Source organism: Wickerhamiella sorbophila (genome assembly GCF_002251995.1).
Source record: "Wickerhamiella sorbophila strain DS02 chromosome Unknown contig1, whole genome shotgun sequence".
NCBI classification, from domain to species: domain Eukaryota; kingdom Fungi; phylum Ascomycota; class Dipodascomycetes; order Dipodascales; family Trichomonascaceae; genus Wickerhamiella; species Wickerhamiella sorbophila.
Genome location: NW_020193984.1, coordinates 2,533,275 through 2,551,419, shown reverse-complemented (window position 1 = coordinate 2,551,419; position 18,145 = coordinate 2,533,275). Strand labels below are relative to the sequence as shown.

The following is an 18,145-nucleotide window of genomic DNA, read 5'->3' as shown; positions in this document are numbered from 1 at the left end:
TTCATCCCGTGGCGAGTCACGAACTATTTTAAACCAATTTATCTAAATTTACAGATTCTTTTCCAAAATGTCCGTCTCACACCCACCCTTCCCCCCTACCTGAACCCGTCGTCCCCCATCACCAAGCTTCCCTGCTGACTATGCCCAAGGAAATGTAAGTCCAAGCGATATCGAAGAATCCACTAACAATAGCCCCGCGCCCGCATACACGAACCCGAGAGGGATCCCACAGGCACCTTTTCTTGAGTCTGTGGGTGACTACGCAAGCGATGAAGCAGACGCCACGCTGCTCCTCCGCAATTTACAGGAACGTCTCCAAAAGTACCAGTTCATGGAGCTGACGACGACGAGCCGAATCCGGGGCCTGCTGGACAAGATCCCGGATATGCGCAAGAGTCTTGAAATGGTAAAGTTCCTTGCCGAGCGCAAGGACGCCTTCGATACCCGGTATGAGCTCAATGACACCGTTTATGCTGAGGCCACCGTGCCCCCCACCGACAAGGTGTTTCTGTGGCTAGGCGCCAATGTGATGCTGGAGTACAATATTCCTGAAGCCGAGGAGCTACTAAAATCCAAACTGGACGGAGCAATGAGTAGCGTCGACCAATGCAAGGAAGATCTGGAGTTCCTCCGGGAGAACATCACCACTATGGAGGTTAATACTGCCCGAGTTATCAACTGGCAAGTTGAGCAGAGAAAGCTAGCAGCAAAATAGATCTGTACAAATTATTTAACATCCTCGGCAACGCTAAGCAGAAGGTCTTTGGAATCGAGCATGACCCGATTACCGGACTGGGAGACGATCTGCGAGATCTCACGAGCGGTGTCGATGCGCTTGAGATCAATGTAGCCCCGGCTCTTTTTGACTGCCTCACCAATGAGCTCCGCAGAGCGGGCCTCACCCTGAGCACGCACAATAGTGCTTTGCTTCTCCTGGCGAGCCCGGTCAACAACGAATGCGGCACGAAGAGCGTCCTGCTGGGCGATCTGCTTGGCCTCGACGGCAGCAGTGAACTCGGGACTGAACGACATCTGGGTGAGCGAAACATCGTCAAGCAGCATATTGAACTTGGCCGCACGCTTCACGAGACTTTCACGGACCAATCTCGAGACCTTCTCGCGCTGGGTGATCAGTTGCGAGGCGTTGAATTGGGCAACAACCGCCTTGAGCACCTCGTTGACCAGCGAGGGCAGAACAACTTGGTCGTAGTCCTGGCCAAGAGTGCGGTAAATGGTGGCGAGCGATTCAATGCGAGGTCGACCAAGAACACGGCAGGTGATGTTGACCATTTGCAAGTCTTTGGTGCCAGTCAGAGACGCCACATTGTGGGGCTTGGCGCGGACTTCGAAATCAATGGGCCGCTGGAGCCAAGGAATAGCAAAGTGAGTACCTTCGTTGTACAGCTGGGGCTGGATTCCACCGAGACGCGAATAGATGATAGCTCTGTGTCCACCCTCCACGTTGAAGAGCGCGGAGTTAAGGAGCACAGCACCGCCACCCAGAAGCAGAAGGCCACCTAGGCCGGCAAAAGCAGCAAATGGGCTTCCACCTTTACGTCCACCGCCAGCGGAGCCACCCTGCTGAGCGGCCTGCTGGACCTGACGAACGAACCGTTGCCACGCTTCTCGTTGCTGATTTGACATGACAAAGCACCGGATGAGAGCTCTGAGCCTGCTGAGCTCCACGGCCTGAGCGACTCGTTGTAGGGTACGGGTTGTATGTAGAGTAAACCCTAATCTATCTTCAGCCCAGTTAGGGCTTAGGGCGTAGGTAACTCTTCACCCATTCAATATACTCGAGCACTCGACACCTTCCCTGTATCACCAATGCCTGGCGTGACTGTTCGTGACGTTCCTGCTCAGGATTTCATTAATGCCTACGCTGCCTTCCTGCAGCGCCAGGGTAAGCTCGAGGTCCCTGGTTATGTTGAGGTCGTCAAGACCTCTGCTGGCAAGGAGCTCCCTCCCCAGGACTCTGAGTCCTGGTTCTACAAGCGCAGCGCCTCCATCGCCCGCCACATCTACATCCGCAAGGATATCGGTGTCGGCCGTTTGAACAAGCGTTACGGCTCCACCGTCAACCGTGGCAACCGCCCCTCGCACCACAAGGATGCTTCTGGCTCCATCAACCGCAAGGCCCTCCAGGCCCTGGAGAAGCTTGGCATTGTTGAGCAGACCCACAACGGTGGCCGCCGTGTTTCCACCACTGGCCAGCGTGATTTGGACCGTATTGCTGCCCAGACTCTTGCCAGCTTGGAGGATGACGAGTAAACTTAATGCATAGTCCCTTTTAAGCAGTCTGAGTTTAAAAAAATCTATTATAGTTCGTAGTGAGCTGTCTTTTGATATAGCACCCCCTATTCTTTTGTTCCGGTCGCTGGGTCAGAGTGCTTTGGACTCCTGGTTCAGATGAGACCTCCTTGCGCCTAGTTTCTTGGGCGCAAATACCGGCATCGGTGCCTTGTGCAGTTGTCTGCTCTTGAGCTTGGCGCTACAAGGAGACATTAGCATGTCTGTGGGTGATTGAACTTGTAGTTTCTGTGATGTTAATCGTGCCGGGGTTTGCATTGGTCTGGATGTGAGAAGCGATCCTAGGTGAGAAGGTTAAGTATACATGCACGGCCTAATTAGGCAACATATCAACGAGCAATCAGCCCAGTCGATCTTCGCCCGATTGCTTGGGTCGAGGCTCGGAGAACAGAAAATATACAAGAAGAGAGACTATGACTTACTGATTCACTGATAAACACTCTGCCAATGCGCTGCTGCTTGAAGGCGTGTAAACACAGTCTATTCTCGAATGGTTCCGCGGGGTCGACAATCCACAGGCCGGGACCCCCAAAATGCGCTTGATCTTTACTCCCCTGTCAGAAAAATCCGCAGCTTAGAACTTTAACTCGAACTCACGGTTGCGTCTGCCCACCGATCCGAGCACCGCATAAAAGCACATCACCTGATTAGTCATGAGCACGTCCCATCCCTTTGGTAAGCCTGAGCACAGTTCCTTAACGCACATCTACTTTTCATTCACAAGATGAACAACTTCTTTGCAAATATCAAAGATTATTTGCACTCTGTAACGACGAGCGACCACTATGCAAGTTACGATCCGTCACGGCCCTCCAACACGTCGCGGGACCAAGAGCAGCCCCTCAACACACAATACCCCTCATACCCACGCGCTGCCGGCCAGCGCGTTGCTGGCTACCAACAGGGCAGCCGTTCTGAGCAGCTGAACAGTGGCGCGACGCCTGGCGATATTCCTATGGCCGACTACGATATGTCTGCCGTGCCCGCACCTACCATCGCGTGGGAGCGGATTGACAAGTGGATTGAGCAAAACTATGCTGAGCTGTTTGACCAGCTGCAGTATCCTGCCACAAACAATGATCTCGATGAGCTTGAACATGACCTTGATTGCCGTCTTCCTCCTGATGTCCGTGAGTCTTATCTGGTTCATGATGGTCAGGAGCGAGGGGGCCGGCCTACTGGATTGCTTTTTGGCATCACCTTGCTGGATATCGAGTCTCTATCTGAAGAGTGGTCCGTCTGGCGTAACACTGCTGTTAGAATTAATGACTTGAAGAGCCGTGCAGCCGCGGGCAAGCCCCGCACTGCCCGCTCAGAGTGGGCAGAGCGTCAGTCCTCGGTGCCCGCAGACAGTGTACAGGCTGTCTACGCACATCCGGGCTGGATCCCATTGGCGAAAGATTTCTGCGGCAACAACATCGGCGTGGATCTTGCTCCAGGCCCCAAAGGTCGCGTTGGCCAAGTCATTCTATTTGGCCGCGATTTCGATACCAAGTATGTTGTTGCAGAGTCTTGGGGACATTTCTTAGACCAGTTCGCTACCGACCTCGAGTCTGGAAACAGCTTTATTGACGAGGATATTGAAGAGGCAGTTTTCGCTTACCGTCTGCCCACTGGCAGACTGACCTCCTACTTTACTGTTCTGAGGTCCCGCATCGAGCGTCAATATCGCCGCACAAAGCCTGCTGCTTCCACCCCTCAGGAGCGGTCCACTGCATCTACTCCGGCGCTAATCTCGCCTGCTGGCAGTCAGATAAACTTGGCGGAGACCACTGAAGAGACTGTTATAAAAATGACACCCATGCCCGAGGTTGCAGACCTCTCGCTGGAGGAGGTCAATCCTGAGCCTATGGACGAACCCACGCCATCAGCGAGTGCTGCACCATCATCGAAGGATAAGGCCGAACCCGAGGCAGAGCCGGAAGCAGAGCCGGAAGCAGAGCCGGAAGCAGAGCCGGAAGCAGAGCCGGAAGCAGAGCCGGAAGCTGAACCCGAAGCTGAACCCGAGGCTGAACCCGAAGCTGAACCCGAAGCTGAACCCGAGACGGAACCCGAAGCTGATGAACAGGCTGCTTCCGGAGCAGATGAAGACACTGTCGAGGTCTCATTAGACGATGTCGAGAAGGACACTAAACCCAAGAAAAGCAAAAAGAAGCGGGGTAAGAAGACTGCGTAATTATCTATATTCATTACCACATAAAGTGCGTGCTACTTCGGCAAAACACCGTCCAAGTTATAATGTCGATCGTAATGTACCACAAGACTTCATAAAGCATAACCCGTTTGGGAACGAGAACAATCCGCCAGACCAAGTAAGGCATGGCGTAGTATCGCGGCTCAAGAAGCGGCGACGGAATCAAGGCCAGCAGTGCTGCGCCCCAGTAAGCAATATGCTCAACACGGGCAGATAGGTTATACCGCAACCACGCCAGACAAGCCTGGTATACCGGCACAATGGCGAACTGTAGCGAGGCAGCTTGGGGTGGGTGCAAGATCCTTCGCCATAAATAAAAAACGTAGTGGCGGTTATCCGCCAGCACAAAGGGGTGGACAATTGTGCATTTCTCCACAGTCAAGCCGATCAGTGCAGCCTCAATGGCAGAGAAAACTAGTCCGACCGTTGAGCCCAGCCGCTTGAGATAAGAACGAGGCCAAGGGTTGGTCAGGATCAGGGGAACCGAGAAGAACGCCAAAAACAGAGCAAAATAAAACAACTGCGGTAGGTTGAAGCTCACCGTGTGGTTATCTGCATCGCCAAGAGTGATTCCACCGTTTACTTTGACAAACGCGGCGAAGAGCAGCCCAACACAAAAGTAAGGGAGATACCTGGAGGGCTGCTGAAGGCTGTCAACACACTCCCAAAGTTGAGATACCAGATCATCCCGTTGGCTCGCACGTTTGGGCATTCTAACTCCCGAAACGGCTAGGGCACCGGCAAACATCGCCCAAACAACATTCGTTTGGCGGAAAAGCAAGGAAAAAAGTAGAGCAAATGCACTACAAAAGTGCCGCCCCCGAAGGGTGAAGCTGATACCAATTAAAGCCACCATACTGGCCCAGACATCTGTGTAGTACAGAGGAGCATAGAACGCGAGCAATGGAAAAGTCATGAGCAAATAAAACAGATCGCGCCGCTCTAAGATATTAGAAACCAAATGAGCGCCTAAAAATAAACCAATTCCATTAACTGACCGTAAAACAGGGACCGACGCACTCTGCACAGCTTGCGAGGCAATATAGCCGACATAGTAAAGCCCCGGCGGGGTGGTGATCTTGGGGTCCCAGGCCTTGAAATTTCCCAAAAAGTACCTTTGAGCCTGGGGTATGTGAAATATCTCGTCCATATACGGCTCAGGAATTGCCTTTCCGACCGCATAGCAAGCAGTAGCTACCAGCCCCACACATAGCGCTCTGCTCAGCATTTTGGCTGACACATTCCGCGAGCTGCTCGCACTTTAAAAGGCCCTTCATCCCGAGTATAAAGCTCGAATCGCTGGCATATCCAGAGCATGCCGGTCGGATGCGCAGTACAGGGATCACTATGTTATGAGATGTCAGAGCGCACAGCTATCGTTAGACTCTCTCAGCGCGATATTTCATACTACTCTTCCGTTGATCAGATCTATACACCTGGATTTGACCTCAACATCGCAGTGTTCAAGGAACTAGGATACACACAAGATGCATTGACTACTATTCTCTCTTATATGGACGCAGGCTTTTTCAACTTGTTCGTTGATGTGTACTACGACAGGAGAAACTCGCAATGGCAGTTGTGCCCATTGCCGTTTCCAGATGGTTATGTTTCACCCAACTTGACATACAACTTGACAGGAAGTGCATTAAAAACGGTTTGCGAACCAGAGGTGACGTTCGGAGAGCTGCTTTCCACTATCAATGAGTATATTGGCCTCAGTAACACCAACGTTGCCGCCCATTTGCTACGATTGTCCTTGCGGCTTCGTGAGTTACCGTTGCCACTTTCTAAGAATGCTACTGGCTACTCGAATGCTCCTGGGGACTCGTCTTTGAATCAGACTCTCACTGCGAACCTTGGCAGAATGGTCTTTTCACCCCTAGACCTCGAGAATTCCCGAAACACCAATGAAGTCACAGATCAAAGCGTTTTCGGAAGAAATCGTACTGAACGATGGCCATCTTTGGACGTTATTCTTTTGAATTTACATCGGCGGATCATGGTCGCGGCGATTGTCGATACGTTCAATGGGAGCACGTCTGCCGTCGACCTTGATCCTAACTACGTGTTTCTCAACAAATCGTTCCGATACGAGTACCTATACCAATACGACGAGATTCCAAATGAATTCACATCTGGCCAAAATTACGTTGCTCAGTCAGAGTTGAGTTTCGCTTCTGCTGCCATTTCTGGTTTCAATCCGAATTTGGAATACGCATCAGCCACGGAGTTAGCATTCTCTCCAGTGTTGAATTTCACTACAAATGGAAGCACACTGGTCAACTTATACGAAGATTACACTTGGGGCTGGGCCGCAGGTCAGCCTTCAATTCAAACAGAACTGGATCGAAAAGATATGATGAAACTGAACGAAATTCTCTGCTGTGCATTACAAACTACGTCTGGATGGATTGTCGGTAATTGTTTAGAGCAGTACACCGTCCTCTGCCGCCATCGTGATAACCCATTCGACTGGACTCCTTCAGATAGCGGCCACACGTACTTTGATGCTGACTGCCCACAAGACTACTTCTTTGATGCACCACGTACCGCTCTAGAAGCGCGGGCTGCAAGAAATAGCTTGATGTCGCATGGTATCGATGCTGCTTGGGTCGATGTTAATTCGCTATCTCTACCAAACTGCTGGGTCACCGGCGGCGTACGTGCTGCTTGCCCGTATAATATCATTCAGAGCAGTAGAAACGGTGTTGCTCTTATTGTTGTAACGGCGACTATCTCTGTTTGCTTGCTCACTGCTATGATATACTTGGAATGGGAGCGTATGCGTTTTCCTCTCATTTCGAATCCCAGTGGTAAAAGAAGACGGCAACAACAATCAGCCGCGCCCGATGGAGTACCCACATAGCATTAATTTTTATTTATCTGATGACTGGATCGTTTGTAGGTGCTGCAATAATGTTGGACACACCGCAGGGGTTTTCGTCTGGCTTCCATTGGAACATCATGAGCTTTCTTCCACTTAATGCACAGCAAACACCGTGAGGGAGAGCAGGTACAGCTATCAACGTCCGCGAGTTACAACCCTGAATCTCTTCAACCAACTGACAGCTAGGCAAAGAAAAAACAGCACCTATCAGTCTGCTTCTTGGAACTTGGCCATGACCGAGCCCAACAAATAGTTCCCATTTTGCCAGCCACACAAGTGCAGTTACCTGGCCACCTACTTTGAAATCATACAGCATTGAGTTACCATCACGAATGTCCCATATACGCACGCGCTGGTCTTGGCGTCCACCTCCTGTTGCGACAAGATAAGGCGCCCAGGGGCAGAATGCTATGGCTCGAACCGCCGTTTTATGAGGTGCCCAGTACAAAAATTTTACAGTTTGATCTGGCAAAACTTCCCAGGCCGATGTCAAACCGTCGTTGGCTCCAACTGATAGATACGTTCCGGTGGGGTTGAGGGTAATACTGCAGATTTGAGCGCGATGTTTGAAGCCCATTAGTACCGATTTGAATGTGAGGTGTCCATTGACATTCTTGAGCTTGAACATAACTAGGTGACCTTTGGTGCTCCCGAGATATAGAACATCACTGCCGGTAGCTGGCCATGCCAAACAAGTCATGGGGCTACAAACTGTGTGACGCCCAATAAACAAATGTAACATTGCGTTGTATATACAGACCATACCGTTCGCATAGGCCACAGCAAGGATTCCTGTAGACGAGATCGCCAAGCAAAGCACAGCACCATATGAGTGCGGAAGCATAACAGGTTCCTGCCCAAACTGAGCGCTCCACAATCTAACGGAGTTATCTATCCCCATGGCATAGATATCGTTAACGGGGTCATACGCCAATAGGGTTGAATAAAAATCATCTCGCAGCCCATACGCGTCTACTCGAAACAATGAATGGACACGCCTGCTAGGTTGAAGAGGTGAGTTTGGCGGTGCACGCGAGGGAGAATCAGCAAAGAGCGCGGGCGAATCTCGAAGTAATGCTAGTCGTCTTCTGGGTGCCAAGGATGCGCGGGTTGGTGTACGGGGCGAATCAGGGGGCGCAAGCGAGGAAGCCTTTGGTGGAGAGCGTGGACGCGCTGTCGGGCTCGAATGGTTTGATAAAGAGATACCCAGTGCCTGCGCCAGCTCGATGTTTTGCACGGACTCGTGCTGCAGAGTTGGAGTCCTCGAGGTGATGAAGCGGTCCATTGGGAACACAACAATGGAGGCCGTGGTTGTTATAAGGAGCTCTTGGATAGTATAAATGTAGAGAATGTCATATAATTACATGGAGAACTCTTCCTGGAAGAAGCACACGCCAGCTCGGCGAGCCCAGAGCTCAGCGTCTTTGACTAGTAATGGGTTACCGGTTGCAATGACCAAGGCGCCTTCTCTACTTTGTTCGTTGACCTCGATGAGTCTGTCCGCGCAGCAGCAGTCTTCATCGTCCGCGGCCAGCCCGTAGAGCCAAGACTTTAGCCGCAGGTCAAGGTGAGGGCGTGCATGCATCATGTGAGGCGCGCATTGGCGAACCAAAGGGTCTCTGAAGCGTCTGTGAGGGTCATCGGTAGCTGAAGCAGTGATGGGGTCGGCACAGCCGTCGAAAATGTCGAGCTCGAAAATGTCCTCAGCTTCGTCCATTGCTTGAGCACCGGTGTAAAAGATTTCGATTGATCCTCGGGCAACTTCATCTTGCAATTGCAACAGTTTGAGGACCTTGACATCATAGGGATTCCGGATAGCCCAGACCATGCGAAGCTCGACGCCGTGGACACGGAAATAGCGGAAAACCGGAGCACTAAAGGCAATGCCCGATCCACCAGCAACAAACAACACCCTTTTGATCTTTCCTTGATTGAGTTGCTGGGTCAGAAACTTTGGTAAAGCAGTATGGGGCCCGAATATAGAGTAATCGTGACGAAGCTTGAGGGGGAAGTTGCCCTTGCGGACAACCAGCTTGACGTCGCTTTCGTCGGGCAGCGATGCAATTGTATAAGGATGGCTTGATTTGAACCAGTTAACTGGATTGTAAATTGGACCTGACAGACGGACATGCGAACCCGGGGACCACGCCCAGAACCGTTGCGGTAGTTGGGCCTTGGGGATGGTTACCAGCATGAGCGTGTTTGTAACATACTGGACTCGAATACGAGAGTTGGCCGTATAGTAAACCCTGAAGATGACCTGGCCAACTAAAATTGCCAAACAAGCAGCCAGGTAGCCGTTGCTGCGCGGGCGGGAGTGTCGCTGAAGAAGGTATAGCGATCCCCACGCGTTGACGACGTGAACGAAGTAGAACAAATTGTATTTTTTGAAACGCAACCAGGACGTAAGACCGGCCAATAAATAAAGTGCCAAAGCGACAATCCCCAAGAAGTTGTTTAGGTTTTTGAGTTTATCAAGAAGCACGCCATTAAGATAGTAATAGTAGGAGTAGGCGAAAGCGTGAAGACAGGAAAGAATCAAAACAACAACTGAGAGCCAGCGATGCAGAGGAAGCACCTGTAAGTATAGGGTCCGGGGCAATGGAGAAGGTCTCAAGGTCAGGAAATATAGCGGGGGCAGAAGGGACATTGCGATTCTGCCGAGTCGTTTGATAAAGTAGTCAAGCCTCATGTCTGTTTGCACGACCACAAAGTAAGCAATGGCGCCGACCCAAACGGCCATAACCAGTTTCATCCAGCTAGCCACGAGCGGACGTCGACTCCTGCGATGGCCAGCTCCTGGGGGTTTAGGTCTGACTGCGGCGGGCGCCAAAACTGTGTTTAGCAGGGCGACAAACATTATGACGCCTGCTGCCGTTGAGGCACTGACAAGACCCCACTTTGCAGTCACTGCTCGCCTGACAAGTTTCTCGCACAGCGGCGCAGGCATGTGATGATCACAGAGGTCTTTGGTCCAGTCCGCCATGGGCATGACAAACCTGGGTAATGTGGAGAAAGTGGTGGATTTGAGGGGGAGCTGCGCTGGAGCCATGTCCAGTAACTAGCGGGCAAACGGCAGGATCCTATGTGTGAGGGCAGGCAGTTCCCCGAGCAGAATCTGCGGTTGAATTTCGGGGTGGGTTCGAGCGGGGCAGCTGCGCGGCGCTAGTCCTTTAGAGTCTGTGGCGCAACTAAATACAAAATGCCGAGCACGAGACGTTGCGCGGCCAGAGCTGCAGTATATTTGGAATCCGACGTGAAGTTGGAGAGTATTGCCGTATGATTCTTGTGCCACTTTGGTTTAGTAAATATAGCCCAGGTAATCATGCATGCATATGCGGGCTGATGAAAAGTTGCGGCCCGCCCAGTTCGAGTTTCGTCGGGATATTTTGGCACAAACAACAACTAGACAGCATACAATCAAAGGAAAAGTGAGATCGGCCAGCACCACACAAGGGAATCCCCAATCGACTTATTACTTTGCTGGCTTGTATGCAACAGATTTTTTTGATAATCGGGATATGCTTATTACATCACTGATCGTGGAGTGCACGCCGAGCCTTAGCCGTTAGGGTTCACACAAGATGACGCCTCATCTATTTTCCCGAGCTAGTTTGTTGTACATGGAAGCTGCGCACTACAAGCAGAAATTAACCGTCCTGACATGTCTCGTCGAAAGTCCTTGGCTCCTCCAGTGAAGGTGGACTACGAGGTTGTCAGTGCGGATTTGACGACCAAGCAGCGGATTGTTCTTGCGTCTTACCAAAAGCTGTTACAGCTGTTGATTGACTTGAACGCGCAGGTCGTAGAAATTTCAAAAACCCCTACTGCAACTCTGGCGCACCTGCGCGACCTAGAGTTACGGTTTTCGATTGTACATAACTCGCTCAAAGCCTCAATTTTCAGTGTCGATGCGGGGAAAAAGACATAGTACCTGCGACATCATTATTCATGTTATTTCGAGGCCCAGTTCGGGTTTACTGCACCGAATTACGCTAAATATGTTCTCCTGCTCACTCACTCTGCGTGCTGACATTATGCTCAGGGTTGTTCGTCAACGGCTGGTAGTGCCGGCTACTGCGGCTTTGCGGCCCGCGGGTCTGAACGTGCCTGCTCGCTTCTACAGCGATGTGTTTGATAGATACAAAGACAAGCTTAGAGCCAAGGCCGAAAAGGAGGGCGTTTCCGTGGACGAGCTTCTGCAGAAATCTGCTTCGAAAACCAAGGCCGATGAGGTGTATGATCCCTTTGATTTGGTCACAAAGGCAAATGCCAAGCAAGAAAAGCCGCCCGCTGAGAACGCTGAGAAGGCTCAGTCGCCGCTTGAAGCGGTTGCCAGAGCCGCGTCTATGTCCTCGACATCGGCCAAGACCAAGGACCTGTCGACGTTTGTAGACGTCGAGGCCCTGGCCAAGCACGATACCAAAGAAATAGAGATGATCTGGAAGGCCCGCTTCGTTAACAAGCAAATCGAGTTTTGCGGTGCTTTGAACAGTGATGCCTACGCCCGTCTCTATGTGAATGCTCGCAAATACCCTACGTTTGTCCTCCCGCTTCCTCAGGGCGAAGGTGTCGAGCTATACTACTCTCAGTGGTCGTTTGTTGGCAACTACACCATCCACTGTCTCATTACTCCTCTTGCAGAGTACAAGCTTCACCAAGAGTATGCTCATCCTCGCGTGTCAGTGATGATGCACAGCGACTTTTTAACTGACAAGGGCATCGCATTGCACAACGCTACTCTACAGGACAACGAGATCTCAATGGACAACGCAGTTCTGTTGACGCTCAACCTGCTCCGCTTCTACACCGCCGACCCTGCAGCCAGCGAGCACAGTCGGGCCAAAATCGACCTCTTACGCCAGTTCAACACGGGCGACACGTCGTTTTCCACCGACAAACTGATCGAGGCTACTGAAACCCTGGATTGATTAAACTGTATATAGAATCTCGTCTCTAGGCTCTTTCGCGCACACTAACCCTCTGAGCAGCCTGCTCGCGATGACGCATCATCCACATGTTGGTGGGATACCTAGGTCCGCTAGGAACCTACTCGCATGCGGCGGCTTTACAGCAGTATCCCGAGGAGGAATTGAAGCCGTATGGCACGCTCGAGGCGGTGGTTGAGGGCGTGAAGAATTCCGAAGTGGAGCTGGCTGTTCTCCCAGTAGAGAACTCAACAAACGGCGAGGTGCGAGCTGCGTTGGACGCCCTGATAGCCGAGATCGGCGAGTGCCCTGAAATCAAAGCTGTTGGCGAAGTTCGGGTACGCATTGCCCACCAGCTGTTTTCAAGATCGAGCAATGTGTCACAGGTGGAGAGAATATACTCGCACCCGCAGGTCTGGGGCCAGGCATCGCATTGGCTTTCATCGACCCTGCCCGGAGCCAAATGCATTGATTGCGACTCGACATCACAAGCGATTGAAAGAGCCTGGGAAGACAAGAACGGTGCAGCAATTGCCGGATCAGCAGCTGGCTCGGTGTACGGCATCAAGCCGCTCATAGCAAACGTATCTGATCGGGACGAAAACACTACGCGTTTCCTGGTGCTTGCCAAACAGCCGGCGCCCGAGAACAAGCAGCACACCATGGTGACATTCTGCGCAGCACAGCAGGACTTGTGCAAGACGCTCGAGGCCCTTGTTAGTTCCGGGGTGCAAGTCACTTTCCTCACCTCGCGACCTTTGGGTACCCACTGGACGTACCGGTATATAGTCGAGTTTGCGGGTGCCCTGGCGAGCGAGCAGGTCCGGGAGGCGCTTGCGAAATTGAATCAGGTCACTCCAGTAACAGTTATCGGGGCATATTAGACAATAAATACTTAGACTAAACTAGCGACCGTACTTTTGCGTCTCCCAGGGCATGTTGTCTAGAGGACACACGGCACGACTCTTGAGCCAGCGGGTAATGCAGTGTGAGTGGAACGTGTGGTTGCAAACGCCCCACGATACCGTGCAGTCTGCCGGGCGGGCAGAGCCCTCGGCGGCCTGGCAGTCGATGCAGGTGTCCATAATGTGGTTGCGGCAGATCGCACAGTTCTCGATGGCAATATCCCACGACCAGAACGCAACGGCACTCCATTTTTTCACCTCGAACCGGCTCTTGCCCGTCTCCTCCTCGCCATCAGGCTGCTCGTTCGCCACATTAGGCTCGTCCACAATGTCGGTCATGACTAAAACCACTTGGTGGTGGGTTCTACATACAATAAATAGATTTTAGATACTGCCAAACACGTTCGACTGGTCCATAGTATCGAGGATTTCCTGCGGCAAGTGCTTGCGTACTCTGGAATTGGCGTCGGTTGCCGCGTATATGCCCTCGAACCGGGCACACAGCAGATCGACCTCGTACTGGAGTTTGGCTTCACGCAAGGCCTCATAGACCTTGATGTACTGGGCCGTGCTGTACTTGAACGATGCGTCGGCGGAAAGAAGGTATCGATTGAGGTTCGACGGCCCAATGGCGTCGGAAACAAGATCGCTGAACCCAAGGTGGGTTATTGGTCTGCCTGCACGCAGGGCATAGTAGAGCTCGGCAGCAAGATTACGAGCCTCCTGGGGCCTCAGAGCGGTCTCGATGTACTGTAGCTCGTCGGCGGCGTGCTGCCCCACGATCAGATCAGTGCAGGCTCGGCTGTGCACCTCGACATCAGCGACCGGTGGATAAATGGCTTCCTCGTACCGGGTGTACGGGATCATGAATCGATCAATGTAGGTTTCAGCCGGCAATTTGGTTGAATGGAACGCTCCACTTTGCTCCAGAACCTGCTGTTCTTGAGGGGTGAGCAGAGAATACAGCTTGTCCATATCGATTTCCTTCAAAAGATCCATTTCGTTTGCTGCCAAAGGCGCCCTTGTATATTTTTGTCGTCCAATCTGCTCGTTTTCCTCTTTGATATATTCCAGCCAGGTTTTACCCGGCTTTTTGGCCGCTATGCTTTGCATGTCGATAAACGACCTCTCCTGACCTCCAATTAGCATATTGTAGGTCTCATTCCCCAGCTCCGTCTTGAGATCGGCCATAATATCGAGAATACGCTTCTCGTCTTGCGCAATAAACACGTTGATTTGGTCTGCGGTGGTTGCCGGCCTCTCAAACGACCGGGGGCCCTCGGGCTTTTCATCTCTCAGCAGACCGCCCACAGATAGGTCAGGGAGCGCCCGCACCAGTGCATCGTACACTAGTTCTCGAGCCACTTCGCCCTCGACCTTGGCTACCTTCTTCTTTTTGGCCATTCTGGTGTGACAAAGCAGGTCCTCACCATGTCCAATTTGGCGACGGTTTTCCCACCTCCGCCGTTCTACTACGAGCTGTTCACTGAGGCGAACTGGGAACGCGCCCAGAATTTGAATGGACAAGCGCCTGACGAGGAGCTGGAGTACCTTGTGCCGCCGCCGCCGCCCGAAACGCCCACGTACCGAGGGTTTGGTTCGATCTGGAACACAGAAGAGAAGCTTGTGCCCCTAAAAGAGGCCGGCGTAGAGCAGCTGTACGAAGACTTGGGTCCGAACAACGAGAATCTCGTGCCCGAACTCAAAAAGCTCCTGAAATCAGTGCTGGTCAACTTTGTCACCCTGGTTGGCATCATGTCAATAAACCCTGAGCAATTCCCTGCCAAGGTTGACGATTTGCGGGTGCTGTTTATCAATATCCACCATTTGTTGAACCTGTACCGCCCGCACCAGTCCCGGGAAAGCCTCGTGCTGCTCATGACCGAACAGATTGCCGCGAGACGCCAGGAAATTGTCGAGATGAAAGCGTCCAACCAAGAGATCGAGCAGCGAATCAAAACTCTGGTCGAGCATCTCCCGAACCTGACCCAAATGGAGCCTACCGATAAACCCGAATCAGAGTGGGGCCAGTTTGATCTCGAAGTCGATAAACTACCTTAATTTATTTAAACACTAAGCTGGGTGCTCTCGGTGTTGACGTATTTAGCAAAGGGCTCAAGAGCCTTGGCCACGGTGACCTTGACGAACTTCTCGGTCTGCTGAGGAGCGCGGCCGACGAATGTGCTGGGATCAAGCAGGGCGTCGAGCTGGCCGTGGACGGGAGCAAAGTACTCGGTGCGACGAATACGCTCAATGAGATCATTGTCGCCGCCCTCTTCCTTGACGACGCGAGCAGCCTGGTGAGACAGAACGCGGATTTGCTCGTGGCACTCCTGGCGATCGCCGCCGGCTTTGACCATGGCCATGATGACGTTCTCGGTGGCCATGAAGGGCAGCTCGGCGCTGATCCGACGCTCAATGACCTTGGGGTAGACGACCAAGCCAGAGACAATGTTGAGCAGAGTGGAAAGAACAATGTCAGCGGTCAGGAAAGCACCGGGAATAGACACGCGGCGGATGGCAGAGTCATCCAGGGTGCGCTCGAACCACTGCACGGAGGCAGTCTGGGTTGCGTCCTGGAAACACGACTGCAGGTGACGGGCGAGCGAGCAGACACGCTCAGAACGCATAGGGTTACGCTTGTAAGCCATAGCCGAAGAGCCGATCTGCGACTTTTCAAACGGCTCCTCCATCTCCTTGAGGTTGGCCAGCAGACGGATATCGGTGGCCAGTTTATGAGCAGAGCAGCCCAAAGACGCAAGAGGACCAAGAACATCGACGTCAATTTTACGGGAATAGGTCTGGCCAGTGCAAGGGTAGGCGTAGTCGAAGCCCAAAAGCTCAACCACCCGGGCATCGAGCTCCTCGACGGCATCGTGGTCACCATTGAACAAGGCCAAGAACGAAGCTTGAGTACCGGTGGTACCCTTGACACCACGAAGACCAAGGTCGTTGCGGGCACGGGAAAGGTTACGCAGATCCCACAACAGCTCCTGGATCCACAGCGTAGCGCGCTTGCCGACGGTGGTCAGCTGGGCGGGCTGGAAATGGGTCCAGCCAAGCACGGGCATGTCCTTGTACTCCATGGCGAACTTGGACAAACGATCAATTACGTTGACGAGCTTGGGAATAAGGATATCCAGGCCGTCGCGGAGGAAGATGAGATCAGCGTTGTCGGTCACAAAGCACGAGGTAGCACCCAGGTGAATGATGCCAGCCGCAGCGGGGCAAGTCTCGCCGTAAACGTGGACGTGCGACATGACGTCATGACGGACAATGGCCTCCTGCTTGGTAGCGGCCTCGATCTCCTCGTCGGTGATCTCAATGTGCGCCTTGAGCTGCTCGATGGCCTCGTCAGTGATGGCCTTGAGACCGAGCTCCTTCTCGGCCACAGCGAGGTTGTACCACAGCTTGCGCCAAGTGCTATAGCGGGTCTTCAACGAGAAGAGCGCCGCCATTTCCTTCGAGGCATAGCGAGAAGCAAGCGGGGTCTGATAGGCGTCGTTAGACATTGGTGGAAAGGTGATAATTTACTGGCGGTTATGTAACCGGTATTTTTCAGTCACCCCACGGGCACGTGCATGAAACGCCAGACGAGATAATTCGGGCAAATTAGCGGGCGAGCAGTTTGCTTGTGCGGCGTCGCACTCGCCAGGACTCGTTCTTTCCGTCGAACCTGTAGCCCGCTCGTCCTCGCGCAGCAAGCCTAAACTGGCCGGCTTACATCACCGGGGCCTCCAACCTACCTAGTTGAGAGTCTCCTATGCAGGTTATTGAGCTTGGCCACGAATCGATCACGGATCACTCGTTTTCCGCAGACAAGTCACTGCTGGCGGTCGCCCGTGGGAACCGAGTGGAGCTGTACTTCAACACGGGCTCGCGCTACGAGCTTGGCACCACGCTGGTCGGCCACGAGAAGACGGTGACGGCGGTGGACATCAACATCTTCAATCAGATCGTAACCTGCTCGCAGGACCGCAATGCTCTGGTGTGGGAAGCCCAGAAAGACGGGTCGTGGAAGCAGACGCTGGTGCTTTTGCGCATCAATCGCGCTGCTACGTGTGTGCGCTGGTCGCCGAACGGCGTCAAGTTTGCCGTGGGCTCGGGAGCCAGAGTTATTGCTGTGTGCTACTACGAGCACGACAATGACTGGTGGATTGCCAAGCACATCAAAAAGCCGCTCAAGTCGACGGTGCTTTCGGTCGCCTGGCACCCGAACTCTGTGCTGTTGGCGGCAGCCACTACCGACGGCCACGCCAGAGTGTTCAGCGGCTACGTCAAGGGTGTCGACGAGCGGCCCGAGCCCTCACCTTGGGGCGAGCGGCTGCCATTCCAAACCATGTGCGGCGATTTCACCGACGACAGTGCGGCCTGGGTCCATGATGTCGCGTTCTCGCCGTCCGGCGACGCCCTGGCCTGGGTCACCCACGATTCAAGCGTGCTGGTTGCGTACCCGAGTGCGCCCGAGCAGCCGCCGAGGGCAATTGTTGCCATTGCGTCGTCGTTCCTGCCGTTTAGCTCGGTTGTGTGGACAAACGAAACGCAGCTGGTCGCCGCCGGCTACGACTGCCACCCGGTGGTCTTTGAGGGCACGGAGAGCGGCTGGACGTTCGCGTACTCCATCGACGACCCCGCCAGATCGAACAAGGCGTCCGAGGTGCGCGAGCAGAGCGCGCTCAATATGTTCCGTCAGCTGGATCTCAAGGGCACCCAGGACGTGCAGACCACGCTGCCCACCGTCCACCAGAACGCCATCAAGACGCTGCGGGCGTTCGAGGGCACTGCCAACGTGACCAAGGTTTCGACCTCCGGCGACGGAAAGGTCGTCGTCTTTGCTGTATCTGAGTAGAACCGCCATCTAAATTTAGCTTAGCTTCGGGGTAAAATTGGCTGCATAACCGCTCACGTGATGTGGTCT

General features: G+C 53.1%; 16 protein-coding genes across 16 annotated transcripts; 9 read left to right on the top strand and 7 right to left on the bottom strand.

Annotated features, from left to right (window-relative positions):
• Positions 1-140: 140 nt before the first annotated feature.
• B9G98_01590 (putative prefoldin subunit 3) lies at positions 141-715 on the top strand (the record flags this gene model as incomplete). Its single annotated transcript, XM_024808148.1, has 2 exons — positions 141-154; positions 193-715. The coding sequence occupies 2 exons, from the start codon at positions 141-143 to the stop codon at positions 713-715; spliced, it is 537 nt and encodes a 178-aa protein (XP_024663916.1).
• An 11-nt stretch (positions 716-726) lies between these two features.
• On the bottom strand, positions 727-1,644 carry B9G98_01589 (Prohibitin-2; the record flags this gene model as incomplete). The annotated part of the gene is made up of 1 exon (XM_024808147.1): positions 727-1,644. One exon carries the CDS (start codon positions 1,642-1,644, stop codon positions 727-729), a length of 918 nt encoding a protein of 305 aa, XP_024663915.1.
• A 183-nt stretch (positions 1,645-1,827) lies between these two features.
• On the top strand, positions 1,828-2,271 carry B9G98_01588 (40S ribosomal protein S19-A; the record flags this gene model as incomplete). Its single annotated transcript, XM_024808146.1, has 1 exon — positions 1,828-2,271. One exon carries the CDS (start codon positions 1,828-1,830, stop codon positions 2,269-2,271), a length of 444 nt encoding a protein of 147 aa, XP_024663914.1.
• Positions 2,272-3,034: 763 nt separating this feature from the next.
• B9G98_01587 (KNR4/SMI1) lies at positions 3,035-4,486 on the top strand (the record flags this gene model as incomplete). Its single annotated transcript, XM_024808145.1, has 1 exon — positions 3,035-4,486. One exon carries the CDS (start codon positions 3,035-3,037, stop codon positions 4,484-4,486), a length of 1,452 nt encoding a protein of 483 aa, XP_024663913.1.
• A 13-nt stretch (positions 4,487-4,499) lies between these two features.
• Positions 4,500-5,732, bottom strand: B9G98_01586 (Dol-P-Glc:Glc(2)Man(9)GlcNAc(2)-PP-Dol alpha-1,2-glucosyltransferase; the record flags this gene model as incomplete). Its single annotated transcript, XM_024808144.1, has 1 exon — positions 4,500-5,732. The coding sequence occupies one exon, from the start codon at positions 5,730-5,732 to the stop codon at positions 4,500-4,502; it is 1,233 nt and encodes a 410-aa protein (XP_024663912.1).
• An 87-nt stretch (positions 5,733-5,819) lies between these two features.
• Positions 5,820-7,373, top strand: B9G98_01585 (Maintenance of telomere capping protein 6; the record flags this gene model as incomplete). The annotated part of the gene is made up of 1 exon (XM_024808143.1): positions 5,820-7,373. One exon carries the CDS (start codon positions 5,820-5,822, stop codon positions 7,371-7,373), a length of 1,554 nt encoding a protein of 517 aa, XP_024663911.1.
• A 13-nt stretch (positions 7,374-7,386) lies between these two features.
• Positions 7,387-8,679, bottom strand: B9G98_01584 (Meiosis-specific APC/C activator protein AMA1; the record flags this gene model as incomplete). The annotated part of the gene is made up of 1 exon (XM_024808142.1): positions 7,387-8,679. One exon carries the CDS (start codon positions 8,677-8,679, stop codon positions 7,387-7,389), a length of 1,293 nt encoding a protein of 430 aa, XP_024663910.1.
• Positions 8,680-8,754: 75 nt separating this feature from the next.
• On the bottom strand, positions 8,755-10,446 carry B9G98_01583 (putative ferric reductase transmembrane component 8; the record flags this gene model as incomplete). Its single annotated transcript, XM_024808141.1, has 1 exon — positions 8,755-10,446. One exon carries the CDS (start codon positions 10,444-10,446, stop codon positions 8,755-8,757), a length of 1,692 nt encoding a protein of 563 aa, XP_024663909.1.
• A 612-nt stretch (positions 10,447-11,058) lies between these two features.
• On the top strand, positions 11,059-11,325 carry B9G98_01582 (hypothetical protein; the record flags this gene model as incomplete). The annotated part of the gene is made up of 1 exon (XM_024808140.1): positions 11,059-11,325. One exon carries the CDS (start codon positions 11,059-11,061, stop codon positions 11,323-11,325), a length of 267 nt encoding a protein of 88 aa, XP_024663908.1.
• A 70-nt stretch (positions 11,326-11,395) lies between these two features.
• On the top strand, positions 11,396-12,325 carry B9G98_01581 (Protein ATP11, mitochondrial; the record flags this gene model as incomplete). Its single annotated transcript, XM_024808139.1, has 1 exon — positions 11,396-12,325. The coding sequence occupies one exon, from the start codon at positions 11,396-11,398 to the stop codon at positions 12,323-12,325; it is 930 nt and encodes a 309-aa protein (XP_024663907.1).
• An 86-nt stretch (positions 12,326-12,411) lies between these two features.
• Positions 12,412-13,206, top strand: B9G98_01580 (P-protein; the record flags this gene model as incomplete). The annotated part of the gene is made up of 1 exon (XM_024808138.1): positions 12,412-13,206. One exon carries the CDS (start codon positions 12,412-12,414, stop codon positions 13,204-13,206), a length of 795 nt encoding a protein of 264 aa, XP_024663906.1.
• Positions 13,207-13,227: 21 nt separating this feature from the next.
• B9G98_01579 (E3 ubiquitin-protein ligase RBX1) lies at positions 13,228-13,566 on the bottom strand (the record flags this gene model as incomplete). Its single annotated transcript, XM_024808137.1, has 1 exon — positions 13,228-13,566. One exon carries the CDS (start codon positions 13,564-13,566, stop codon positions 13,228-13,230), a length of 339 nt encoding a protein of 112 aa, XP_024663905.1.
• Positions 13,567-13,611: 45 nt separating this feature from the next.
• Positions 13,612-14,631, bottom strand: B9G98_01578 (hypothetical protein; the record flags this gene model as incomplete). Its single annotated transcript, XM_024808136.1, has 1 exon — positions 13,612-14,631. One exon carries the CDS (start codon positions 14,629-14,631, stop codon positions 13,612-13,614), a length of 1,020 nt encoding a protein of 339 aa, XP_024663904.1.
• A 27-nt stretch (positions 14,632-14,658) lies between these two features.
• Positions 14,659-15,288, top strand: B9G98_01577 (Mediator of RNA polymerase II transcription subunit 7; the record flags this gene model as incomplete). Its single annotated transcript, XM_024808135.1, has 1 exon — positions 14,659-15,288. The coding sequence occupies one exon, from the start codon at positions 14,659-14,661 to the stop codon at positions 15,286-15,288; it is 630 nt and encodes a 209-aa protein (XP_024663903.1).
• Positions 15,289-15,293: 5 nt separating this feature from the next.
• On the bottom strand, positions 15,294-16,739 carry B9G98_01576 (Adenylosuccinate lyase; the record flags this gene model as incomplete). The annotated part of the gene is made up of 1 exon (XM_024808134.1): positions 15,294-16,739. One exon carries the CDS (start codon positions 16,737-16,739, stop codon positions 15,294-15,296), a length of 1,446 nt encoding a protein of 481 aa, XP_024663902.1.
• Positions 16,740-16,990: 251 nt separating this feature from the next.
• On the top strand, positions 16,991-18,076 carry B9G98_01575 (Actin-related protein 2/3 complex subunit 1; the record flags this gene model as incomplete). Its single annotated transcript, XM_024808133.1, has 1 exon — positions 16,991-18,076. The coding sequence occupies one exon, from the start codon at positions 16,991-16,993 to the stop codon at positions 18,074-18,076; it is 1,086 nt and encodes a 361-aa protein (XP_024663901.1).
• Positions 18,077-18,145: the final 69 nt, after the last annotated feature.